This window comes from Coturnix japonica, chromosome 2, assembly GCF_001577835.2.
Source record: "Coturnix japonica isolate 7356 chromosome 2, Coturnix japonica 2.1, whole genome shotgun sequence".
In the NCBI taxonomy this organism is placed as follows: domain Eukaryota; kingdom Metazoa; phylum Chordata; class Aves; order Galliformes; family Phasianidae; genus Coturnix; species Coturnix japonica.
Window position 1 is genome coordinate 3,411,204 of NC_029517.1, and position 27,820 is coordinate 3,439,023.

A 27,820-nucleotide genomic window follows, 5' to 3' on the forward strand; every position below is an offset into this window, starting at 1 on the left:
TTCCTCCACGGTGGGATAATTTTATTATGAAAAATACTTGTTACAACAAACTTTGTCAATTATAAAACATACAGAGGAATGGTGCACGTTGCACAGCCTGGAGGGTCTGGAAGCTTTAGAAACATACATTAGCCTCTCAGTTGGACACATCTCCCAACACAGAGCAGTCAATGAGTCCTGAGCACACAACTCTTCCAGGAGAGTCACTCTCTACATGCTGGGTGTGACCATGGGGGAAAGATTCCCTAATACTGAGCAGATGTTCTCCAGAGCAAGAGACCCTGTTGTTCTCTTTAACAGTGAGATCAGTTTTCTGCAGAAAGGAGCACCCTGACAAAAAGCACTGCCCCTAAGGGATGCTGTAGGCTCTGTGGGGATCTCTTAACCAAGGAACTGAGAGGAGAGTTTCCTGGATGTACGTTCTTTGGCACTCGGTCCTTTTGCCCACATCTTCCCTGCTCCAACTCCCGTCAAGTTCAAGGCAAACTGGATGTCTGTCCCACTCCCATCAACCCTCCGTGGTCCTAAAAAGTGGTCTGCGAAACGTGCTTCATCCACCAGCCACAGTCTCAGAGATGGAAACATTGTTCCTCAGATCTGCTCCTTTCCTCCAGGACTCGTGGGCTCCTGGCAAAGTGCTGGTCAGCAATGAGGCTCCTCTACCTGACAGCAATGGGATTGGTGTTGCTGGCAGAGCCCATGTCCAGATGGAGCACATCAGTCAGAGTCGCTTCCATCCTGCTTTGCTGACCCAACAGCTGCTGCCAGCTCCTCCTCCTGACCTTTCAAGCGCTCTCCTGCAAGTGAGAAACAGCAGTTACCTTGCAACATGCTCTTTGTATGGGTAGAAAAACTGAACTGCAGCCCCTATGCCTGCAAACCATTCTTCTTTATCATGCAAATCTTCCCCCTTGGGAAAGGAATTAAGCTTTACCAGCTTCTCCCTGCCCAACAGTAAGGCACTGAGCTCCCAACAAGGAGCTTTGTTCTGTCACCCCTCCAGAACAATTGGTGACCCCATACACCATCCCCACGGCACCATCACGCACGGATCAGTTCAGCGATGGCTCTCTGAGTCCTCTTCTCCAGCTTCTCCATCTTCTTGGCTACGTCTCGTTTTAAATCCCTAGGGAAGAAAATGATGACATCAGAACACATCCTTGCCCCCAGGCAGTTGTGAACGCACCCATGTTGCACCTTTCCTAGCAGGAAAGAAACTCCTTTGCTCTCCTCTGAACATCATGGAGCGGAACAAAACAACACAGCTCATGAGCAAACCAACATGACAACCCTGGCACTGAAGCCACTATGCTGACAAGTACCACAAAGGGACAAGTAGAGCCACACACAAAAAAAGAGAGAACATTCCCATGCCTCATGTTTCCCTCAACAGGTTTCCCTTTTGAGGCACTTCTAGCCCAATTTGGACAACCTCCAGGTGACGACAACACACTGGTAATGCAAACGCTCCTTTCCAGGAGCAGAGATCAGCAGACACTCACCAGTCCGGCTTCCTGGGGGCCAGGTTTGTCAGATCCTAGGGAGTAAGAGAAGACATCCAGTGAGAGCTGGAAGCAATGCAGAGATGCGTGTTCAGCACACAGCAGCTCTATACGTACCACTTCGTCAATGATGGGCTCTGGCTTAGCTGTCTCCAGCTGGTCCTTCACATTGTCTTCCACTAGATGGAGAAACAGGATCAGCATCAACACAGCAGGACACGAAGGGAACAAGGAATGGGGAGACCCATCAGAGCCCTTTGGAAAAGCTTTTACAAAAGCCCAGTTTGAACAACATCACTTTAATAAGGCAGTACCCACATGTGAATCCACATGGGTGCACAAATACCTTCACCAGAGACTTCTAAAAAACATCAGCAAACGATGCAAAACTACCAATTAAACACAACAAACAGCAGCAGCAAGTCTATTGGGTTCAGGTCCCATGTTGGCAAGGGCTGCATCCACCTGCCACTTTGCATGTCCATAGGACTTGAAGTTGCAATTTGACTCACTGTGACTCATTTATGAGGCCACGGCATGAAACCATGAAGTGACCAAGCTCCAGCCCAGCCCTTACACAAATGCCTCCAGATACTGGGGAGCTAATGGCAAAGCATGTAATAAGAAAAGCCCTCATCCATCAGTCCCAGCTCTGTGCATGGTGACCGCATGGCCACCAGGGATAGGGCATATCCATCAGGGATGAACAAAATCCTGCTCCAGCATACGCCCAATGGATAGTCAATGTGAACCCACTTTGGCACCTATTTCCTGTTCTGTTCCCTGCCTGAAGTGCCCAAGTTTACTCTGGACACAGGAGCAGCACTACAGCCCCAAACAGGCTGGCAGAGAACATGGGTTTTTACTGGAAAGAGTCACAGCTGCTGTTCCAATTCCAACCCACACACAGGGGAAGAGCTGAAGAAGTTTGTAACTTGAACAAAAGGATAAAGAAAGAGCAGTGTCAGCATTCCTACCTAGCAGATCACTGCCAAAGACAGCCATTTTTAAAGAGATATATTCCAGGAGGACTTCATATCACAAGATCAAGGGAACTCCTACCCTTTGCCTCCCTTCTCAAAGCTATGCGGCAGTTCAGTGCTAGGAAACAACAGACTGAACGCCCTTAGACTCATGACTAATATTTGTTTAAAGGTAATTCAAACATAACAGCCCCAATCTCCTTGAGAATCGTGCAGTGAGAGCCCGGCTCTTCCGAGCATCTGCCCTCTCATTTGGGCTGGACTGTGTGTGCTCAGACACACACCCCACTTGTGCAATGCAGGGTGTGCAACCCCACGGGGATGATGAAGCAACGGAGCCTGCAAGCACCACTCTCACTCCCAACAAGGCTTGGGCATGCAGACACATCTCCCAGTATCTGAAGTCAGCAGCTGCAACCAGAAATACATCCAGGTGACTCTTCCACCTGGGGCTGCAGTTACACCCCAGGAGCACAGAGGCTTCCCAGCCATCTGATTTTGGAAAAGAAAGGTATAATTCATTTATTTTGCAACAGGTTGGCTAGATGCAGAGCACTGTGCTGTTTTATATGCCCACAGCACCACGAGTGCTGGTGGGAGGACTGCTCAGCAGTGGGAGGGAATCGGATCATAGAAACGTTTTGAGCTGAAAGTGACCTTTAAAGGTCATCTAGTTCAAATTCTCTGCAGCTAACAGGAACACCAACAGCTAAATCAAACTGCTCAGAGCCATGTCCTGCTTGATCTCAAAGGTCTCTGTCTCTATGGAGTGTGTACCTCTGCAGTGCACACCTGCAAAGGGCTCTGCATGCTTGCATCCTTGCTTAGGCATCAGCACTATCTCAGGAAGTGCTGTTGCTCTGCTCCTCCCTCATTTCAACTCCCAGGTTCCCACTCTCACCCACCTGAGGCTGGCTTGGCTGGGGGCAATTTCCTCTTCTTCAGCTCCTCATCTTCAGGGTCATAGTTTCGCAGTATGATCTCCCTAGGAAAGAAGTATACAGTAATGAGATGTGCATGCTAGACAGAGACCAGCCATAACCAGACACAGAAATCCCAACGTGGGAAGGATGGGACAGAAGAGTATTTTTAAGTACAACAGGTTAACTGGTCACCAGATGCTTCTTGGCACATCACAATTAAGACAAAGGAGCTGCAAGGGGAGGAATGCAGGTTTCTGTGTAGTGGAGGTGATGGTGACCCAGAAGCTCCCCCAGACAGCACAAAACACAACCCAACCATCTCCTCACTGCATACACCTCCCCCGTATTCAGATGCTAATTCTGCCCCTTTTAGAGGTTGTTCTTTTCACACCTGAGTCACTTCCCTGCTAGACTGTATGGATGGAGAAACAACAAGGTGTTTGTTTGTTTCTTTGCTGAAATATCATTTCAGGTTGGTGCCTGAGGTGACTGACATTTAACAGAGCTATTTCAGAATGTGTGGATTTAAGCTGCACATCCTACTAATTTCCACAAAGGGCAAACCTTTGTCATTTGCTCTGCCACCATACCCACAGGCAACACCTTGTTTTTCTCTCTGCCTTATTCCTATTTTGCCAGGTGCTGTTGTTGGACTCCGTAGTGACATTCATCTCAACCCAACACCTTTCCAGCATCCTGCACTGAGCAAACCCTGCTTGCCAGCCTCACCTACACCCAAAGGGTCTGACCCACTGAGGTGGTGGGGAGGTGCAGCTGGAGTTTATGGGTTACTCACAGTATTGAACCGCTACGCCCTCTGCAAAGTTGGCTTTCCCATGGTTTCATAGAATCATAACATCATTAAGGTTGGAGCTCCCAGATCCCCAAGTCCAACCCCAGCCCACCACTCCATGCCCACTGACCACGTCCTTCAGTGCCACATGTCCACGTTCCAGCTCCAGGGATGGTGAACCCACATCCTCCCTGGGCAGCTGTGCCAATGCCTGACCACACTCTTTTTGGACAAGAAATCGTTCCTAATATCCAACCTGAACCTATCTTGGTGCAGTCAAAGAATATTCTGTGTTGGGATGGACCCACAAAGACCATCAAGTCCAATGTGAGTATAGTTGTTTCTCTGGTGTCAGCTCCCCAACACTTCACATTCTGTTCTCGCAGTCCCTCTGCAAGATGTAACTCAAGAGCAATGCAACCAGCACATTGGGAAGCAGGACCAGGCAGGTTAGGACACTGCAGAAATTCCTCATGTGTCAAGCCCAGGTTGCCCAATCCTTCACACCAGCGTTAGCCACAATAGCCCATGTTACCCCAGCACTGGTGAAAGGAAGAAGGAAGCAGTCGCCTTGCATTGTGCAGTTTTATGGGTATTTTTATGTTAAACTGCCCTGGGAGAAGGCATTTATTACATTAACCTGGACTGTCATCACTCCCTAACCAACATGGTGGTTCTTTTTAGGCCTAATGGTCTTCTATGATGCATAACTGCATCACCGGACAAGGGAACAGCCACTGACGTTCCATTTGGGGTTCAGTAAGGCCTTTGACTGTTGATGTGTTTTGATGGGATGAGTGGAAAGTGTTTCAAACTAAAAGAGGGGGGCTTTACAAGCTCCACTCAGTAGGGACTGAGTTGTTAAGGAGGGAGAGAAGCTGCTAACTGACCCTGGAGGTGATGGGATGTCAGGCAGTGATGCTGGCCATCTGGCCATGGGCTGCCTCCTGCTCACTGGAGAGGATTTATCATACCAAGTGACAACATCAGACCCTGCAGAATGCAAATGTGCAACCTCTCCCACACTTTCTGCTTGTTTTAGCTCGCGTATAGAAGGATTTCCTTGCAGCTGAATGGGAACCAAACACAGCCTCCCCCTAAGGTCAGAGAGCCTAAAACAAAAGAGCTATGAGCTAAACTGGCTGTTCTCAGCTCAGCAAGATGTTAGCACTACACCTTGAAAGGAGATATTTCACACCCATCACTTTGCACACACGCTGATGGCTGCTCAGCCTTGCTGCACAGCACTGCCTGTGCTCTGTGCTCACTGGAGATTTATCCATAAGACTATAAAAGATGGGGGGAAAAAAGCATAACGCATAACTTGGCAACAGCAGCAGAGCAGAAGGGAAGCAGCCACTCATAGGGTTGAAGAACAGAAGTGCTGCACCCAGATTCCCCCCGCACCCTCCAAGTTCCCCCTGGTGCTTTCAGATCCTTATTAAAGCCATGCCCAATTGCAGGAGAAAACAGACACAGATCGATCCCTTTAATTAAGTGCACGATGCAGGAGGAGCTCTCACACCTGCCTCCAGTCATTGCTGGCACCCAGCACACCCGTGGTTACTCCTCAGAGGTTTTGGCATGAGTGAACCCAGCAGTGAACAGCAGAAGCTGTTGCCTTGGTCTCCCTATTTCAATGTGGTCTGCCTGTTTTTCTTTGCATCTCTGAAAATGAGCAGATGGATGAGGAGCCAGAGGTGCTACACCCCAAACAATCTGAAGGAAGGAAGGCAAGGGTTAAAAACACATATTTAAGACGACGCTGCTGGCCTTCCACGGAGTGGGTTAAATAAAGTTCAGGTGTCAGCAGTTCTTCCAGCGCTGCGTTCCACAGAGACAGCCCAGCACGCTGCTCAAATTATCAAAGTTCCCACGACAACAAAGACAACAGACTTAACAACAGGCCCTGTGCAGAACGAGAACACAGCAGGCAGGTTAGCAAGAACAGCTTGCAGGGTGTGATGCTCCAGCAATAATGGTTTGGCTGGGAACACAGTACCCCCACATAGATAACACAGCATCCTGCATCCTCACTCAGGACCAGAAGTACCAAGATGCTGGGATTGCACAAGCTTTGGGGAAACTGCAGGGTTTGCAAAGGGAAGTGATGCACAAACCTCTCCTTGGAGCCCAACGGTGGTGGCAGGTTCCCTGTTTCAGACTCAGGGATTCCTCAAATCCACTTCCCATTATGGTTCATTGAAGGGCCTGGAACACAAGAGTGTTCCATCTGAGTGAGATGGGGTTGTTCAGTGTGGAGAAGGGGCTCAGGGGAGACCTCAGTGCTGTCTCCAAGGAAGCTGCAATGAGATGGGGGTCAACCTCCTGGGAAGGAGGAGGAATATCAGCCTTTCCTTGAAGCAGGAGTGTTGGAAGTGGCAGGGCACGCAGGGTATGCATAGAATGCAGACTTATCTCGATGCAAAGCAGGACACTCAAAGCTGACTTCAAAGTTATTTCTGCTTTACTCCTTCAGCCTCAAGGGCTTTATGGAGCAAACTGCATGGGGCTCTATAACTGATAAGAAGACTTCTTTAATCTGATGGGTAAAGCACTCACAAGCTGATGACCTGACACTTGTGAGGGTGCTTCCTCTACCACAACCAACCTACCAGCAAAAAAGAAGCCACTTTTAACACCCAGATTCTCCCCAAAAGAGGCTTTTTGTTCTTTAGAAGCAGTTTAGGGAAGTACTCCCACCCTCACCTTGGCTGCTCTGGCTTATTTTCTTCTCAAGTCCTGGAGAAATACCATCTGGTTGGACAGTTTGTTAATGTTTGACCTCCTCAAGCTGCTCCAGAGCCTTCTACTCTTTTATGACAACCCCTCCAACTTGCTTGAAACCATACTGCCCTGACAAGAGCAACCATGGCAAGAATTTCATTTCATTTCTCAGCTTCTCCAAATACCACTCGCTGCAGGGTGGTCCTAGGAAGCACTGTTTGAACATGTCGAGAAGGTACTGCTACAAAAGACAAGGGTGAGGTCCCAAACCCTTGTATAAGTGATGATTTGGGGGACTGTCCCAGCTCCATGTGCCTCAGCACCATCACCCTTCAGGGGCGCTGTGAGACTTGCTGTGCAGCACTCATCCATCCTGGTACAGATGTCAGTTCACAAACCCTTCTTTTTCACACTCTCCATTCCTGCAGACAGCTTTGACATCTGCTCCTTTATATCTGTGAGCATCCCCTCCTACCGCAGCTTGTCTGGGAGCTTCCCTGCAGCTGGAGTGAAGGCTGGTGAAGGCTCCCCTAAACCATCCTGCTGCAGGATTGAGGCACCTCCATAGGACACAACACACAAGCTGTCGTTTGATAATGGTGTGAAGCTGTTCCCTTTGTCCCTGGATTCCTCACCTGGGGCAGATAAGGAATGAGCAACAAGCAGAGGCAGAAAGCAGTGGTTCCCACCAGCACCCACCTTGTGTGCTGCTCCTGCTCAAATAGCTGAGCGTGTTGGAGCACATCCTCCTCCTGGTCTGGCTGTTGAGAAGCACTCAAGGAATGCCAAAAAACAAGCACTTCTCTCCAAGCCCCCAACAGCTGGTTTCTCAGGATGTACTTCTCCAGGATGTATCACTGAGCGCTGCAGGAGGAGAGCTGCGAAACACTTCAAATGCAGGCAGGTGCCACGGGGCTGTCTGGCCTCCCACGCAGCTTTAGAAGGCACATGAGTATTTTGCAGGCAGTAACTTAATAAATGCGATGAGGAGGAAACCTGCACTCAAAGCTGCAGCACAGGATGCAGCACCAGGAGCTTGGCGATAGGCCCTGAAGCTGGGAGGAGGGTTTTGTCCACACTTTATGGGGTTTCTCCAGCTCCTTCAGCTGGTGGAAGGTCAGGAACAATCAGCCACCCTTGAGGTTCAAGCCACAAAGAGGTCCTGAAGGTATTTTGGGAGCCCATGGGTGATTACAGGATGCTGACATTCCTTTTGTTGGCCACAAAACAGTGCCATGCTCTGCACTTCCTCCTTCACCAGCACTAAGCATGAGGTGGGAGGCTCCAGCTTCACCCCTGGCCACTTCCTGACCTGGGCCCTGCACTTCCCTGCTGCAGGACAAGCACTGGATCCCTCAGTAACACAAAGTGACAACAGAACCTTACCACACAGCTTCCACATCAGCCCAAGTCACAGGTTTAGCTGCCCATGCAGATTTCTATCAGTAACACCACATCGTCATACACGTGTCAGGCTTAGCCTACACAAGCAACTGCTTTCACCCATACTCTTGTTTGTTAATCATTCCATACCACAGGATGCATGGAAGCTCTGCACAGTGGTCATGGAAGCTCTGCACAGTGGTTATCCATGCATCTGATTAACAACAGCTTTGCTGCAGCTTCACTTCTAGTTAAAGCGAAGATTTTTGGCTCCCCCCCCTTTCCCTCTCCAAGCCCTACCCTGGCTATTTATTGACATTTTTAACATCCCTGACGAGTTCTGCTTGCAGAACTGTGGCTGAACTTCAAAGCTCAAAGCAGAGCAGCTCATTTTTCCTGCAGGAACCGAACAGAAGGGCCGAAGTCCACCCACACCCTTCAACAGCAGAAGCTGATGGCAGGCTGCCCCACAGCAGGAGGCATTTCCTGGTCACTGGGTTAAGCAAAATTGGTTAAAAAGAATAATAATAATAACAACTCAAGCTCTTAGCAATTACAGATATAAGCTCCCCTGAGAGGCAGATGAGAGATATCCGGAGCTGAAATTGCTGCAAGCAGATTGCATTTTTCACAGAGGGCCTCGTCAGCACTTGTTCCTGCGGTGGTATCTTGCAGGGTGAAAGATAAAAACAAGGAAGAAAAAAAAAACCTAAGTCAGGGCGGGGAGGATTTAACAGGTCAGAAACAAGAAAAACCAACAGGAAGCTGCTGCAAATTGTTTTGGTGCATCGGCAGCAAGAAAATATTCGCTTGTGTTTGTAGTGCAGGGTGTGAAGTGCAGTCCCCAACATGGGCTCAGCCCTTCACTAACATCTCAGCTGGGTGAAAACCAGCCCTAAAGCCAAGCTGCAGGGAGGTGAAGCAGCAGGCAAAGCTGTTCCTGCCCTTGAGAAAGGCAGAAATGACTTCCAGGTCACTCGAAGTCTATATATGGGCCACAAGATCACTTATGGGTTTCACTGCCTTTGGTTGTTTGCGTGGTAGTTTTCAGGTTGAGAAAGCAGCAGAACCAGCAGGGAAAGCAAACTCAGGCTACCAGAACCCCTTGTTGCTCACATTAGCTCAGCTTACCTTTCATCACCAGCACACAAGGCATTAGTGCAAAGCAGTTCCCTTTTTCAAAGGGTTGAGTAAGCTCAGCTTCACTACCAGGAAATGAAAATCTAAGATGAAATCGAGTTAGCAGCTTGCTTAAAAACACACATCCAATTTCAGCGACAGAGAAAAGAGCATTCAACAAGTCGAGCAGAAAGCAACAAAACCCCTAGATGGGATGGAGTTCAGTTGTAAACCTAGGAATCATCACAGCCAAATTTGTGATTCAAACATTTCCTGCAGAGCTCCCTTTCCTTGCTCTCATTTGCCTTGCAAATCAATGTTGGGATCCTGATGAAACACAAAGAAGTTGGATAGAACTGCAGACTCCTGAGGGGAAATTGATCTAGAAAGGGAACTTTCTACCCCAAAAGCTGCTGCCGTCCCTAAAGGTGTTATTCCCTGCACCCACATCAGCATGATGCATCAGCACAAGGCTGACTTGAAGTAGAAGGTTCACACCCAATAACCTCCAATCTTTATAAGTTCACTGAAGCTTCAGGGCATCTCCCACGGGCAGAAGGCTTTGCTGCACAAGGAGAGCTCACCAACATGCACGTTAGAGGAAGTGACCTCCTAACTTGGCAGCAGCGATGCTGAAGATTTGGGATGACACTACATCACCTCTGATACACTTCAGGATGCTCAGCAGTGGTTAAAAAGAAGCAGACCCCATGCTGAAAGTCAGTCCCAGTGGAGAAAAGGATTATTGAAGGGATTTCAGTGGCCAATTCAGCTTGGGTGCAGAAGCGTCACTACTAGCTTGATGCTCCTCAGCACAGGGCTATGCAGTGTATCAAGTGGCAGGGCTGGAAATCAAGAGCTATTGATTCATTATTCATCATCATTTCCAAGATCTTTAACACCTCTTACAGCCCAGACCTTGCGCTCTTTCAGCACAAAACGCTCCAGGTGTGCCTACAGTAAAAGCTCAGCTTCAGTGATCAGACCAGAGTATCTCTCCCAGGACAAAATTGATGCTGGCAGTCTGGGGAAGGCTTGCAGCTTTTGCTGATATCCCCTGAAGCAAGAGAACCTAAAGCAGGCAGAGATGCACAGATTCTGCTCCACTTGTTCCATCAGCAGAAGCTCTGATGCACAAAGATGCTGTGATGAAAAAAGTTCTAAGCAAACCTTACCCCCTGTTGTCTCCAAAGCTGATCTGATAGCATTGGTAGCAGCAGGAAACCAAACGCAGTCAGCTGGTCCCGACAGGAGCAGCACCCTGCCTTGGTTAGTTTTGTGCTCATATTTTCCAGTGACAAGAAAGAACAGTGGTGAGCTGCAGTTAAACAGCCGTGTGTACATTGCAAAGCCCTAAGGTCTCCGCTCATGGAAAAAAGAACTGCACTTTCCAAACCACACACGTGTAAGTGACAGAAAGCACAGCAGTGTGACCGTGCTGCCATTCAGCAAAACCTGGGCAGGCTGAGAGCTGGGCAGAGAAGAACCTGATGAGGTTCAACAAGGGCAAGCATGGAGTCCTTTGGCTGGGGAGGAATAACGAGATGCATTAGTACAGGTTAGGGGCTGAGCTGCTAGAAAGGAGCTCTGTGGTGAAGGATCTGGCTGTTCTGGTTGACCAGCAGTGTACCCTAATAGCCCAGAAGGGCAGTGGGACTCTGGTGTGCAATGCAGAGCATGGCAGCAGGGCAAGGGAGGTTCTTCTCCCCTCTGCTTTGCCCTAGTGAAGCTACAACTGGAGCACAGGGCAGACAGGAAACTGATGGGGAGAGCCCAGCAGCGGGCTGCAGAGATGAGGGGGAGGGTAGGGGCTGGAGCATCTCCTGATGCTAAGGGAGTGTGTGTCTGAAGTGCATCCGTCCTCTGGGTGCTTCTGAGAACATCACCATCCTCTTGCAACACTCCAGCGCATTGCCAGCCAGAGGGTTCTCTTCATTCCCCTATCTCAGACTATTTGCAGCAAGTTATTCACTCACCCCCCTCTCCCCCCCCCCAAAAAAAAGCCCACAAAACTTGCAGGTGTGAAGCCAAGGAAGATCCTAATTAGCAAACAGGTGAGCTGTGCCCTGAACAGTCCACACAAAGGAGAAGTCAGAATAAATAAATAATTACCTGTGCTTGACAGTCTCCTCCTCCTCATCTTCTTTTTTGAACTGCTTGGCCTCAGGTTCGCCGCTGTTGTTATTCTGGAAGGATGAGAAGTTATCTGTCAGCCTCAGCCCTTGGAAATACCATGGAGTAAACAGGAGCCCAGCACAGAAACCCTCCCCAGGGCACATGGCAGACAGCAGCACAAGGCCTGAAGTTATTGCTCAGTTAGGACACCTTGAAATTAAGCCTGCTTTCCTTTTTCCTCTATTTTGCTTGTCCAGATAGCACGATAAACAAATGTTAGAGCTGCCAAGGAGAATCAAATCTTCCCCTTGGAGGCAATCACACACCATTCAGCTTTGATATTCCCCTTATTACAGAGCAACTGCATCAATTCAGGAAGCAAACAGCAGGCTGCAATCAATGACAGAGCTCGGGAACCTCATCCCACCTCCACACCAAAACCTCACAATAAAAGGAGAGCAGAGAGATGGGGCCACCAAGGCAAAGAAGAGCCAACAATACCCTCAGGAATCACATTTTAACAGGCTGCAAAACAAGGTGACAGAAATCAGACAGCAATCAGCACCGCAGTGGGTCTGATTTCAGCCCCTGAAACTCTGCGCTGTAACATAACCAGATTTCTCCCTAATAGCGCAGTCAGGAGGCTCGTTCTGTACCATCCAGACACCACTATCAGTTCACTAGTCATGTTACTAGCTCTGTTATTACCCAGACAAGTACAAAGTGTTAACAGTAACCAGCTGTGTTTGGTCTCCCACTGATGAACCAATTCCATTCAACTGCTGAACGAAGCGTATTTGGTGGCAAACATCCATCCATAAGTTACACAGTCCATCGCTAAGGCAATATACAAGCTTTATAATTCTATACTGCAACCTGGGTGAAAAAAACACTGACAGCACAATGGGAGAGAGGAGCCAGGCTTGGTTTGCTTCAAGCTCATCAGTGAATGGAGCTGTTTGGGTTCAGCTCCTGACCAAAAGTGCAAGAGAAAGTTTTGCCTTTAAAAAAGAAAAGGTCATTCCTACAATCAATATCCCATTCAGTTTGCTCTCCCTGTTTGAATGCAGGCTTCAGTTTTTCGAAGCCCATAAGTTCCCATCACTCGTACAGCTATTTCTTGCCCAATGAAGAGCTCTGCTGGAGGAAAGCATGGGCAGTGTGCTCAGCCCATGTTATTTCAAGGTGTGGGAAGCGCCTTCTTTCACTTTCTCATCCCTTTCATCTCCTCACACTCTACACACACACACGTTCAGCCCACATCCTCCTCATTCCTGTCTGTATTTTATCAGCGAGGTTTATAAACACGGTCTGAAATACACTTGGCAACAATATTCATGCCAAGCAGTGGCTGTTCTTCCCACCACAAGCCTGCACGTCCCATAGCACTGCGTATCTTTCTTTCCCCCCCATATGCTGAAATACCTTCTTATTCCCTCCTCCCCAGCCCCAGGACTCCAGATATGCCCTTATTGAACCTCATGAGGTTCCCTTCCAGCCTAAGTCTCACTGAATGGCAGCACTGGTGGGGCAGCCACTCCTTCCGTCTTTGGATCAGCAGCGGGATGATAACCACAAACCAGCATGGCTCAATATAACAATATAACATGATAAATAATATAATATGATAAAGTGTGCACATCCTTAAGGGAATAGCTACCTGAAATCCTTGGGATCTGCACCTGAAATGCTTCACACCATGACTGCCCTCACGCACAGAACCAGTGAGCACAGCTGTACATGCCCATCTGTTCCAGCACAGAGACAGCTCAGGCTGCATTCAGCACAAATTAACAGGGTTAAGGTGTTAAGCTTCCCTGTTCACAGCCCCTTGTCTGAGCACAGCTGAGAGATGGCAGTCGCTGGAGGGTGAGTGGGGAAATGGCATTCCTTGGGTATTCTGCATAGTGCTGAATGACAAAACCACTGCTGTAGGGAAAGGGGAGCTCAGGGTGAGGATGCAGCACAGCAGCCAGGGCTGAACAACAGGGAGCACATAGAGCTGGAGGGCAGCAGGGCTGGCAGCACTGCATGGGACTCAGCTCTGCAGCCATGTGTTGTGTCAGATCTCATTACCACGATCATTTATTGATAGAGGCACAGGCTCTCGGATGCATCTTATCTTACAGCTCTGTGTTTCACTGCCACCCCAGCTCTCTTCTTTCTTCTCTGCTCTTAAAGGATCGGTCCGACAGCTCAAACACAGCTGCAGTGTCTTTGGGGTTCCCTGCTGTACTCAAGAGATCTGCCCCTTTGCCATCCCCTTCATAAAGTTGCTATCCAACAGCTGTGGCAAAGCTTTCAGAAAGGAAGCGCTCAGGGCTCAGCCTCATCACCACCTCCTGCTTCAAAGTGATCTAAAGCATTTCCCTTTGCTCATCGGTGGTTGCTTCCCCCAGCATTGCACCAATTCAACTTTCACCACTCTTTCGCTTCTACTTTTTTCTCATTTAAAACCTTAAGGCCACAAAGGGAGCCAAAAACAACCCCTCACCCTCCAAGCCCCTGCACTCTCACAATTCCTCTTTTCAAGGCAAAGCTTTTGCTACCAGCTGGACCTCCTAAGATTGGAGACCCAGCTGTGGTCTGCGAGAGTGTTTGCCAACTGCCTGCAAACAAAGTCACTCCCATCCTTCAGCCTCAGCAAGGAGACAGTCATAAGATGAAGCTCAGGCATTAAGAAGCTTTCTCTTGCTTGGAGTCTCCCAGCTATTTAATTTGCAGACATGGCAACTGGCAACCCCTGCCCCGTAGCTACCAACCTGCAGACTTTTACTTGCCTGATTCCCACTCTTCACAAAGAGCTCTGAGATTAAAAGAATCTCATCCCCTGCCTGTTCAAGGCAGGAATCCAACAAGATTTGCATCAGGCTGTACAAAGAAGGGTGTCAGCTGCCTTCTTCAATACCTGCAAGGCACAGCAGACTTAACAGGGGACGAGTTAACAGCCCAGGCACCCAATAGAACATGGGTGGGAATTAGGTGATGTCTGCCAGGCTGAGAGCCTGGATCCTGTACAACACAAGCCATGGTGTTCGGTCAGTGGAGATAACATTGGTTTGCCTTCCCCCTTTCCAGCAGCAGGCAGAACAAGGAACACACACAGCAGTTCCATATGCAGTCGAGATGGACACTGACAGCTCAGTAGATGCACACTGTAAGCACAAGCAAGCATTACACATAGCATATTCAATTTCCCTCCAGCAAAGCCATGCCTACCTATAAGAAGCTTCTGCTCTGGGCAATCGATGTTCTGAGAAATGCTATGCCCCCCCCCCAGGCTTTTAGCATATTATCATGATTTTTCCCTTCCTGGTAGGTGTCTTCACAGCCCTTTGGTTCATTCTCCCATAATAACAAGGGAAGCAATTTGCTTCGCATCGCGTTGAAAGATTTAAGGCCAAAAGGGACATTCAAGTCGCCCAGCCTGACTTCAGAATGCTTCTGATGTGGGAAGTCTCACCCAGCCATCCCTCCTCAACTCAAAGACATCAGGAAGAGCAGCCACTCTTTCCTTCAGCAGCTGGATGAGCAATGGGAACACTGGGTACACAAGTCACAGGCCCCCAAAGCAGCACTTCTGCTGGCTGACAATCCTCTGATTGAGCTCAATCCTCCATTGAGCTCTAAGTATCAGTTACCTATTTCAGAGCTGTCATTTTTCAGCACCATGTTGTGCAATGCCACCACTCCTTCACTAAATCACATTTACATGACAAAAATGACACTCCCTTTCTCCTAGCTCCCCATTAAATGCATTGCAAATCACTCTTTTCATCCCTCTGCTCCACACTGACAGCAAACTGCCTTCACCCAACCTACCCCTCTTGCCTTTATTTCCAAGCAGTGGTGTTTTATTAGCACTCTTCCAGCCCTTTGAAACTTATCCAGCATTCAGAAAAAGATTTAAATCAAAACACAGCAGGTTAACAATCTCTTCAGCTGATTATTTGAGGATTCCTGGGTGCAAATTGCCTACAACCGCTGATTTAAGTGGTTTTTTTTTTTCCTAGATGTCTTAACATCCTCTCATCACTCTGGTCTGGAAAGCAGCTCATCATTCCTCTACGAGGCAACCGTGTCATTTAACCCCTTCCCAAATAACACTTGATAAAGTCAAGCTTGTACTTGTTTCCCTCTTTTCTTTCCAATGTCTTTTTAAAGTCTCTGAAGGACTGTTTCCCCCTCTAACCAGACCTGGCCTTTCTCCTATACTGCAACAGTCTGATACCTGCCTGTATCATCCAGCACACCCAACCTCCATTTCCATTCCCCTCCAAACCTTAGCAGAGTTGTTTCTTTGAAGCCACCAAACTACTCAGCTCAGCTGGCCCTGCGCACCCATATTAAATGCAATCCAGCAAGCCCTTAGCAACCTTAATAGTCAACAAAATGACCTCACAGCTTCTCCTCTTCCCTGAGAGATGTCGACCAACTTATTTTCTGCAGGGACCGAGCAGGTTACTAAAGACCTCCTTATCTCTCATTTCAGGTTTACAGGATGGTTGTGTTAACATAGAATGGCTTGTGTTGGAAGGGACCTCAAGGATCATGAAGCTCCAAACCCCCCTGCCACAGACAGGGTTGCCAACCCCCACATTTAACACTGGACCAGGCAGTGGTCCCCCATCCAACCTGGCCTTCAACACCTCTATGGATGGGGTATCCACAGCCGCTCTGGGCAGCCTGTGCCAGCACCTCGCTGCTCTCAGTACTCAACCAGCTAAGCTGGCGTTCAAAGCAGCCCATCCTCACTTCTCATCCAGCTGGGAAGCACCCAAGTCTCATTTTCATTATGAAAACACCATCCAGATACCAAGCATTCAACTATTTAATGGTTACAGTCATTGTTTTCCTCAATTTCTTCAACCTCTGCACATAGTGGTCAGGGCAGCCATGCATGAGGACGGAGTCGCAGTGTCCTGGAAGGAGCACGGCACATGCTGGTACTTTGTGCTTTCTGCTTGGCCAAGATTGAAGCTGAGATGTCCTTGAAGCCTGGCAAGGTGCTGCCGTGCAACCTCACTGCCCTCCCGGGCTGTTTAATGCCAGCAGCTCCAGGAATGCAAAGAAGCTACGTCACCAAATGCTCTGCACGTCACCAAGGTTTCCAATCAGTAGGGTAGATAGTGATAGGGCAAGGGGGAATGGTTTTCAACTGAGACAGGGGAGGTTTAGGTTGGATATTAGGAGAAGGTTTTTCAACCCAGAGGGTGGTGACACACTGGAACAGGTTGCCCAAGGAGGCTGTGGATGCCCCATCCCTGCAGGCATTCAAGTATTTCCTCCCTTCCAATAAGCCACAAGAACACCGAAGTGGCTGCGGTTTGCTGTTCAAAATATACCCATTTTGACAATTTCAGACCCAGTGTGTTTGCATTTTGAGTGCAGCTCTTCAGCAGCAGAGCCTGAATATTTCAGGCAGCAAACTGCCGTCCCCAGTGAGATCGGTGTCACAAATGTTCCCCCGAGACCAGAACCACAAACCTTATATTGAGGACACCAGAGCAAAAACATGAGTCTCACAGTTAGATGCAGAAAGCTTGAGCAGGAAGAACACCCAACTGCAAAGCTGGAGCCCTTATACAGGCAATGAAGAACCAGAACATTGCACGTTAACTTCTCCGTCCCAATAAAGGAGGAACGTTGTTACTGCTTCCCATAATCATAAAGGTTGGAAAAGACCACTGATATCACCAAGTGCAACTCTCAACCCATCACCACTATGGCCACTAACCTTCTACCAGGTATCACATCTCCTTGGTTCTGGAACACCTTCAGGGTCAGTGACTCCAGCATTTCCCTGAGCAACCTGTGCCAATGCCTGAGCACTCTTTCCCTATATCCAACATGAGAAGCAAAACCCAAGCATGGCTGAGCCCCAAGGAGCACATACTCTACCAAGCAGTTCACATTCCAGATTAATTCTGGGCCCTTCTTGAGTTTAAGGTTATATCTCCTTCTCCATCCACACTCCATTGTTTTTCATGGCATTGATCCATATTATGGCAACACCAAATGCTGCTCCAGCATTGCTGTCACCCTCCTAGGGATGTCCAGGCACCCTGGACTGCATTAGGTGCTCACGCTTTACTGGGAGCTTTCTCCCAGTCTCTATGCCAAGCAAATACCATATTCTATCCTATTAGCCCCCGTGCCAGGCTTTCCTTCTTGTGTATGCATGCTCACAGCAAAGCCATGTCTCTGTTGATTTACAAAGCATCAATTAATTGATATTGAGAGTCAAAGCAGTGCTTTGAGAACATATGAACCTCAAGTTGCTTCCCAAAAGGAGGCCTCCACCAAAGTCATCACTTCATATGCCCTTTAGGGACAACTTAGTATCCTCCATACAATACCAAGAGTCATCACAAAACACCTATTTGTGATATTCAAGCTGCCTGTAGCAGATGTGGACAATGCTCCAGTTATCTTGGAGAACTGAACAGGTTTTTCCCTAAGGAGGGAGGGAAGAGAAAGCCAGAGAGGCTGGCTGGCCTGGAGTTGAGAGATGTTCCAGTGAGTTAATGTGTCACCTCTGTTGTTCCAGGACAAAAGCAGAAGCAAAACCAACCGCTACACGTGAGCAGTTTCATTTCTCTCAAGAAGAAAAAGAAACTAAAAAGAGAGAGAGAAGAGACCACAGCCAGGTTTGTGCTTATACATCAGGACCCTGCTGAGGGTAGAACGTCCATGCATTCACCTTTCCAGTCCCAGATTTATACCAAACAAAAAAGAAGTTAAATAAATCAGCAGGCATTTCATGTTAATTACACAGCGCTGTTTGGGTGCAAGACAAACCTCGCTCTGCATTTTTGCAGTTGATGATTAACCTGTTTTCTGGAATCTGTTTTTCCCCTTCAAATTAAAGCAATGGCAGCAGCACAGGCACTAATTCCCAGCCATGGTCTTCTCTGTACCTTGCATCTGAATTTGATCTGGCAGGCAGAAGGATGCTGGGGAAATACACTTGCTTGTGGAGATCACCAGGACTATCCTCCTTAGTATTATTAATTGCTTGGAGGCTACAAGGGTAATAAACAAGGTTTAAAAGAAAACTTTGCTATTACTGAGCAGCAGCCTAATGGTTCGGTAGCTAAAAGATGGCCCAGCAACACAAAGACATTCATTCACGCTCTTTATGATGCGTGCGTTATACCAGCAATAAGGTTTTAATTTCCCATCCATGAAATGAGGGTGCTTCAGTGAGATACTGTGAGGCTGAATGAGAACAGTGATTTCATAGGAGGTGCAACCCAAGTCTTCCCATCCAACACAGGAGTAATTGGGCATAGCAGGGATGCCAGCTTTTAACAACTGCAGTTCTCTTCCATGCCCCGTGCAAGGTCACAGTCAATAGAGCCATTCTAGCCATGCACTAACCCCATCACACTCCATTATTTATGTATGGCTTCTGGTTTAGAAAAGAAACACAAGTCACCTTCCCAGCACACCAAGCCTAGCCCAACCCTGCAGAGAAGCCCAGTTCCCACAAGCCCAGCTCGCACTGCTACCCTCCCCTCATCTCCTCCAAGGTGACCACACCACCACCCATGTCCCCATTCATCCCCATTCATTTCTACTGGCCACACCTCACTTCACCCCATAGGAAACCACTTCAAGGACTCACCCTCCCACAAACCCTAAGCCAAACAAACGGAACAAAAAGGAGACAAAAAAAAGCTGCTTAAGCTTCCTGAACCAGCTGGTACCAGGGTCACACACAGGATATCAACTGGAAAGGTGCAACAGGTCATCAGACCAAGCCCCAAAGCCACAGTTTCACCAATGCACAAGACCCACAAAAGGCAGTGCTTAAAGGTGGGCATCCTCCCCATAAGTCAGCTCCAGGAACCAAAGCAGGCAGAAGCGTTTCATATTCCTGCTGGGTTGGTTTCCATCTGATCCCATTGGGCTGAAGCTCAGTTCCCCAGCACAGGACCTAGCAGAGCTCGCTGACATCTGCACAGAAACATCTTGGGAATCAGAGCAGAAGCAAAGAACTTGTCTTTATTTGGCTCCCCTTGCATAAAACCTGGCAAACAGTGCTCAGAGGAGCCAGCTATTACTATCACTGTTTGTCATGGCAAGGAGCTGGGAATAAGCAGACACAAATTTCTGCCTTGGTTCTGACCACTGACTTTATATTCCTATGGGAAACAGATGTACTTTGCTATCCTAACAAGTGCACAATATTCCATGGGGCTGACAGCAGAGGTGCGTAGACAGAACACTGCTCAGCTTCAGGGCAGGACGAAGTGAGATCTTGAGAATATATTGCTTTTTAGTTTTCACCATTCACAGAATCAGAGCTAAGACCTCCAAGATCACCTGGTTTAATACTCAACCCATCACCACCATATCACTCAGAGTGACATCCATCCTATTCTTCAGAACCAATGGGGATGGTGACACCACCACCTCCCTGGGCAGACTGTTCCAACAAACAGCTCTGGCTGTGGACAGCAGGAAAGCAAGAGCTGCCTGCAGTTTGCCTTGCCAAGAAGCACTTCCAGCAAGCTCCAGACCCGAGATAATCATAGAAAGGCTCTGGTTGTAAAGGAATCTCCAATGTTTTCCAGCCTACTTGCCACAGACAAGATTGCCAACCACTAAATCAGACAGCAGGTCAGGCTGCCCAGGGCACCATCCAGCCTGACCTTGAGCACTTATAGGGATGGGGCATCCACAACTTCTCTGAGTACCAAATAGTGCCCAAGCCCTGCTCACCTTAGGGATGAACAACAGCCCCCCAGACCCTGAGGCAGTCTATGGAGGACCTGCTTCTCTCCAAGTGGCATTTTACAGCACTGCCTGTAGCAGCCCCAGAGACATAAGGGCTGAGGAGTGTTTCCCAAAGCCATCCACCCGCTCCCAGCTGCCTCGCTGGTGGAAGCACAATCATTTTGTCTGCAGGCTTCCATCTCCAGCCATTCGAGCACTGCAGTGATAGTTTATTACTTTCCTAATAAAGCCTGAATAGAAATGAAGCCTTTGTAGCCCTAAGTGTGTGCTTTATTCTCGCTGTAATAACCTTACTACGCTCTGTTTCCACAGCAACTGTTTTCTCAGCCACTTCGTCCCTTTGCTTCCAGGAACTCAGGCTGCTTGCTCCACTGACATAAAAGCCCAGCAGAAGGCACGAGGCGAGGGCAGCAAGCCAAGCTGCAGGGCCACAGACTGTCCAGGTCACTCATTGGCACTCATGGATTCACTGACCTCAGGGACAGCAGCGATGGGACCTGAAGGAGAAGAAGCAAGGAGAGGTAAATCTCTTCAGTGCAGCCCAGTAAAGGAAGCATCAACTTTGTGGCCTCCCCTTGTGAACCCATGCAGGCGTGGAGGGGCAGGGAGCTGCAAACTGAAAGCAACGTTGAACAGAAACAAAGGGCTGGGTGTGAGCCAAGCTGATTTTTTCCTATGTGACGCATGACACAACCACAAAAGCTTTCATGGCAGCTCAGAGATGCAAAGAGAAAAGCAGGTGGAGATCCTTCCTTCCCCACCACATGCAGCCTGAGTGCTGTAGTCCCATCAAGAAGGCTTCTGCTTTTCTTCCTCTGGTTTTCCAAGCTCTGTTTGAAGCTTTCTGGCCAAAATTGCTTAATAACAGCTCAGTGGTTGTTACACTTGCTCAATTTACAAAGGCTTGGTGGGGAGAAAGGCCCCTGCTCTGCTCAGGTCAGTCTATACATCACCCCACAGGTCAGGCTGCTCCATACAGTGCACTGCACCATCTTACTGATGGTTCCCTATGGAAAACGAGTGGTATTCCCTTGTGCCACCACAGCAGATATTCTGCTTTGAAAGGATAGAAACAAGCAGACCTTTTAAACGGGAGATTATCTCAGAGGGGATCCTCAGCGTTTAGCTGCAATAATAATCAAACGCTGCCTGAGACGAGTTTAATAGCTGCAAAGCTAAGCACAAAAAGGAGAAAAGCCTGCACATCCATGGTAACATCTAACCACGACTGTAAAGGTCTCTTTGCCTTTTTTCTCTTTGTGCCTTAACACAGTCCCAAGCAACGTGGATTTCTGCAGCACAGCTGAGGATGCAAAGCTGGAGCCAAAGTGTCTCCCCCCTGGCACTGCTGCTCTCCCCCACACCCTGCTTTGCACAAAGCAGTGGGAATAACCTGAAGCTGCCACATACTGGAGCTTAGGGCACAAAGCCATCTCTATCCCAAGAGAGACAAGAACAAAGGGAAGAGTAGTGTGTCTTGTCATACATGCTACACAAGATCAAATTGAAGAGAGCCATCTGTGTGGGTAAAAATCTGGATATTTGCAGTATTTTCTTATTTCAGCTTGTCCTTAGCTTTTGGCTGGCCTTACATCTCCGCATTGCCTTCACTATCACCCCTGATTACACCTTCCAAATGCCTTGCTACTAAAGGTCACTTGATTGTTGCTTATGAAAGTGTCCTTTGCAGCTGTACCAAATCCACTGAGGAATGCACTCACTGCTTAGATCAGCTCTGGAGCCCCATTTCTGAGCCATGATTGCAGCTTAAGGACTGTCTGAAGTTCAGATACTTTACTTTTCCTGTCGGCATTTGTATTTCAAATCACTTTCTTCCAGCTGAAAGCACATTACCCTTGAAATGCTCCCACTTTGTGCCAGACGAGCTGAGTAGCAAAAAAGATTTGCATTTGTTGTACTTCTGGAACAGAGGGCATCAGGAAAACAAGCATCGAGCCCCAGGTAAAGAAACACCAAAATGAAACTGTGAGTTGTCAAAGGAAAGAAAAGCTTTGGAAGGACCCAAATAGAATCTGAAAAGAAATCAAACACTTACATGGAAATACAAGTTTCCAGCTGGCCTTTAACTATATTATACTTTTTCAGCAAACACCCCCTTTGAATTTTACCATCATTTCAAAAGCTTAAGAGCTCAGGACTTGCACAGAGGGTGGTGATGCACTGGAACAGGTTGCCCAAGGAGGCTGTGGATGCCCAATCCCTGCAGGCATTCAAGGCCAGGCTGGATGTGGCTCTGGGCAGCCTGGGCTGCTGGTTGGTGACCCTGCACATAGCAGGGGGTTGGAACTGGATGAGCATTGTGGTCCTTTTCACCCCAGGCCATTCTATGAAGCTGCATTCCAAGTATGAGACACTCTTTCAAGAAGAGATGCCAAGGGAAATTCCTGCAGGAACTGCTGTAGGTTTGCATTCAGAGAAGCAGGCAGGACTGCTTTCCTCCTGGATTCATCTCATGGGTAGCTGAAGTACCTACAGAGCAATGAATTTTAAGGATGAGTTCATTGATTTGAATGTTAAATGAGATTTCCCAAAGGAAAGCTTATTACACACGGTCTTCCCCAGCTGCATTCAGAGCCAGCACTGCAGTGCAGCACATCCCACTGGAGCTCCCACTATCAGCTGGGGATGAAAAGAGGCTCCGTGTCACTCAGCATTTCCAAGGAGCCATTCAAAAGCTCCAGTAAAAAGCCATAGCAGGAGGCACAGCTGGGACTCCTGTGCAGCAGATTAAAGGAGCCAAGGTTTTAGCACCGTGGCTGGTGTTGAAAAGGAACAGTTAATCGTGTTTTTTTTTTCCATGGCTTGAGATGAAAAGAAAAAAATTATGTAAAAACCCTCTGTCCATTACCATGGCAATGCAAAAGTAACTCAAGATTAACGAGCACCAGGGAAAAATCAGACCTCATCGACTTTCTGCCCCTTCCTGCTGCCTACCCTGAGCACTTAGCTGCCTCCTGCTCTTTGTGGGGGCTAAATGCTACACCCCACAAACTGGATTTCCATGGGGAAAAAGCACCATGTAACCTAAAATCTGGTAGAGAGAAGCAAAGGAGCAAAGCATCTCTCAGCACCTCCATGGAGCTCAATTCACCCAGCCAGCTCCAAGCCGAAACCTCTGTTCACACAGCATCACAAAGTCAGTTTTAGGAAGTTTTCTCTCAGCGCTGTCCCTCGCCACTCACATTAACACAGCAGCAATGTGCCACTGCATTTCCTCTTGTTTCAACAGCAGAAATTATTTCGACAGCTGAAACAGAAGAGCAAAGCCAGGTTAACATGGCCAAGACAGAGCCCTCCACCACTCCAGTATCTACTGCTAAAAATAAGCAGCTGCAGGGATAGCACTCAGCTCCTTGCAAGAGATAACACATGTACCTCTTTATTTCACTGCTTCTTTGCTCCACTGGTGCTATGCAAAATGCCCTTCAAACCCCTTCCTAAATATATATACAGACTTAACTGAAAGCAAACTCCTAAGGTAAAAGCATTTAAGATGCTACATTCAAGCCAAATGAGAGGCTTCAGATCTCTTCCCTTCACTCCCTTGAGTTGGACTCGATGATCCTTATGGGTCTCCATCACTAAAGTGAGTGTCCATCCAACTCCAAAGCAGCAGATGTGGACACATCAGAGAGCTTGTTTCAAGGGCAACCTGTGGGTAAGCAGTTCATAAACACAAATAACTGCAGTTAATTATCAACTGGCTTAGCAGAAAGTTGCCTGGTTTCGAATGCTAAGGAGAGGAATTGCAACAACCTTCAGCTTTCCAGATTCAGGGAGGTTCAGGAAACCTCTTCTTGGTTCTCCTTTGAAACAGATCCTTGGGTAATGGTAAGAAACAGCTACACTACAGACGTGAAATAAAGAAGGTAAGTGAAGTCAAAGCTCAAGATCAGCAAAAGGGGAAAAAAAAGTCTTCCTGAGAAACACGATGTTCTAATCTGATTTTCAGCCATTAGGCAAGAAAAACAGACATAGGAACCAGCAGATAATCAGGGTTTACTGCACAATACAAGGATAAAGCCTTCGCTTTGGTTGGTATCGGCACAAGCCTCAGGCAAACAGAGCATTGCAAAACCAGTTCAACGCAGACCCACGTTAAGGAGAAGTCTCCATTTTCCCCACCAAGAGCTGGCATTGCTCGTTTCTCACTCCCTTCCAAAGCAAAAACCCTTATAAAGGACAACGTCATTGCGTGACTTTCACAGAGCTCCCAGCAAAACACTTGGTGGGGTTTTCCTGTTCATTGAGGGCGGCAATGAAAACATCAGCCAAGCCTGAGCTGTGTAACTGGCTGGATTCAGTGACTTGTTCAAACATTCCAAACAGGCAAAAAATGTGCAGAGCTCTGTTCAACGCTGCAGAACTTCCCGGCTCACTTCCTCTTCCCCAGCACAGAAGCAAAGTTTACCTTCATGCCAACTCCCAGCAGCTCTTTCCATGGCTTCCTGCAGGCTTCTAGATAAAGGCTGCTGGGTTTGTTTTCCCCTTGCTTCGCCTTCCTCCGTTTCAGATCTGGGTATAACACAAGGATGGACAATCCCTGAGCTGCCAGAACTCTCGTAGCTTATAGAAAACAAGTTCCTTTGCCTAAATCACACTCATTCCAAAGCCAGTCTGGATGACACCCTGACAGCAAGGGTTTCAAAGCACCAAATGAAGCCTTGCTGCCATCCAAGCAGGTAAGACAGATGTGGAAGCTCGGGAGCAGCTGCTGTGAGACATTCTGACTTAGGAGGAAAAAAAATAAGGAGGAAAGCTTGCAAATTAAATATTTACACTCAGACAATTCAGAACCACATTTCTTTGCCAGAGCAGGAAGTAATATTCTGTATGCCAACGAGTCAGAGCAACAATGTGATTATTTGCAACTGAAAGCCTATTCAGTTTAAATTTAGGAAGGAAATGACATCTCTGATGATGTACCTGATTCAATGTATTACCTTGCAACTGTAAACTTTGCTGATGCCAAGGCCGTGCATTTAGTCTGGAACTTCAGCATCACCTTGTATGCTATTTTAAGTACATTTGTATAAACAAACATCAAGTGACGCATCTCATGTGGAAAGTATGCCCAGAACTTAAAGAATCCCAATTTTTATGGAGTAAATATATATATATATATATATATATATATTGCACATGAGATTGTGCATCAGGTATCAAAGCTTGGGCATTATCTCACTGATTTCCTTACTAATTAGGAAAAGATGAGCATCACCTTCACACCAAAACGGAGTGCACATTTGCAGAGCAGAATGGAAGACGCTCCTTGTCTGACCTAAAGCAACATGTGAATTGCAGCATCTGCCCTCCTCAGAGCCCAAGCACTGCACCATCATAGCAGGAGAGAAGCAGCAGATCCCATCTTCCCCCCCTTTCCAGGGTCTGGGGACTGTAGAAGGCTTGGGAAAGGCACGAGTGGTTTGAGGACAGCGCTTGTAGGCGAGATGATTCACGATGAAATCCAGCAGCAACTCAAGTCTTGCAGAAGGGTTTTACAAGGACACATCGCTGAGCAATAAAGCAACAAGTGAAATTCAGAGCCTGATGTAAAGCAACACACGTGGGAAAAGAACAACTCTGGCTGCACTTCTATGGGGAATGGGTTCCCCAGATCTGAGATATTTGCGTATCAAGACAGACCTCACAGACCACAGTCTGAACCTGGAATAGAGATGAATTGTGCTGTATGATCATGAAGACAGAATGATTATTTAATGCTTCTCATTGCATCTGCAAAAGGAAACACTCCAGGCAACTCTCATCTAATGAATTTACAGGTCTTTTATTTTTTTCCATTAAATTGCAAAACTCTGCCTTGGGATGCTGCAAAAGCCAAGAGTAAGCAGAGATATAAAGGGCTTGGATAAACTCAGCAAGACAAGTCTACCAAGAGCCACTAAACACATCTTGGTGTGACTAAGGAAGTCTCTACCTTCCCCCTGTAGGGACTCGTTCCTACCCTTATTAGCTTGAGAGAAAAGACGTAAGCAACACAAGTGCTTGCAGAGACACTGAATCACTGCAGCCCTCCTTGGTACCACTGCACTGACTGCCAAGTTTCTCCTATTTACTTAATTCTTCTTTCACCTGCAATAAAAACCCCTGTTTTGAAGCAACATGGACAGAGAGCACGCAGGAGAAGAGACCCAGTATCAGTAGTGGGGCTCAGCAGGAGGGTTGGTCACACAAGAGGCAGGTTGCCAGGTGAAACACAGCAACAGCATCCCCACCATGCCTGCATCTCTGCTCCTCCCATCCCTGCATCCAGGGACAAAAGCCTTCACTCCAGAGCATCATGGTTCTCCACACCACTCTTTCTCCATCAGAAAGCCCTGGTGCTCCTCACTGATCAGCAGTGAACCCCAAATCCCACTCCCCTCCCCCAGTGCTCACATCCCTTTTATCAAACCCTTTCACTCCAGAACCCCTTCCTCACACTGAGGACGTCCTCCTAATCCATTCTCTGTAATCTCCACTTTTCTGCTCCTGTCCCACAATCATCCCTTCACCAAACTCCCCTACTTAATCCCCACACCCCTAAAAGCTGCCTTCTCACCTCACACATACTCTGTCCCACTAACACTCACCCCTACAGTCCAAGCACCCTAACAAACCACCTCCACCAAACACCCTTACACACAAGACAGCCTCCTTTTCTTACCCATCCTCCACAAGCTGAAACCTCAGAGGGTTTGGTCACCACTTGGAGATCTTCTTGCCATTACCAATGAACAAATGGCTTATCATAGAACCACAGAATGGCTTGGGTTGGAAGGGACCTCAAGGATCATGAGGCTCCAAATTCCCCACCATAGGCAGGGACACCAACCTCCACATTTAATAGCAGACCAGGCTGTTCAGGACCCCATTCAACCAGGCCTTGAACACCTCCAGATATGGGGCATCCACAGCCTCACTGGGCAGCCTATGTCAGCACCTCACTATAAAGAGCATTCCATCTAAATCTCCCCTCTTTTTAACTTCAAATCACTTCCTTTTGGCCTGTCTTACCTATCTATCTAACACATCTTTCCTTCCTAGACACCAAACCCTCCTCCTTACCTCAGCCTTCTCCATCACCCCCTCCTTATCTCTTCCCATCTCCTCCATGCCCAGCTGTCATCATCACAGCTTTCCTGCTCTCCCCTCACACAGCACAGGCCGCAGCGAGGCACACCCCTACAGGCCGTACCCCAGAGCCCAGCCGCTTCCCCGACCCTTCGCCTCCCACCTGCAGAGCTCTCTGCCGCAGAGCCTTCAGCCTCTCCTGCCTCTTCCTCGCTTCCTCCTCCAACCGCCCCAACACGGGCTCAGCTTCATCATCATCCACGCTCCCTCCGCCGGGCGCCGCCATCTTGTCTCTCCCTCCCTCCCCGCCAACCTCAGCGCGCATGCGCGGCCCCTGAGGAGTGGAAGGGGGGGGACCCCAAAAATTAAATATTAATCAAAAGTAATAATTCCCCCCCAAAGAAAAACCCACCATAAAGATAGCAAAAAGGACCC

The 27,820-nt window shown here is 48.1% G+C and overlaps 1 protein-coding gene across 1 annotated transcript; it reads right to left on the reverse strand.

Annotated features, from left to right (window-relative positions):
- CCDC12 (coiled-coil domain containing 12) lies at positions 1-27,725 on the reverse strand. The gene is made up of 7 exons (XM_015852963.2): positions 27,549-27,725; positions 11,543-11,616; positions 3,391-3,470; positions 1,620-1,681; positions 1,503-1,537; positions 1,050-1,126; positions 1-797 (listed from the first exon to the last, which is right to left on the reverse strand). Exons 1-7 carry the CDS (start codon positions 27,708-27,710, stop codon positions 718-720), a joined length of 570 nt encoding a protein of 189 aa, XP_015708449.1. The 5' UTR covers positions 27,711-27,725; the 3' UTR covers positions 1-717.
- Positions 27,726-27,820: the final 95 nt, after the last annotated feature.

Coding starts and splice junctions, on each gene's coding strand:
- CCDC12 (XM_015852963.2), bottom strand. CDS start 27,710: ATGCGCGCTGAGGTTGGCGGGGAGGGAGGGAGAGACAAGATGGCGGCG. Junction 3,471..11,542: donor GAGGAGACTGTCAAGCACAG/GTAATTATTTAT, acceptor CTTCTTTCCTAG/GGAGATCATACTGCGAAACT. Junction 1,682..3,390: donor CCCAGCCAAGCCAGCCTCAG/GTGGGTGAGAGT, acceptor TTCTCCATCTAG/TGGAAGACAATGTGAAGGAC.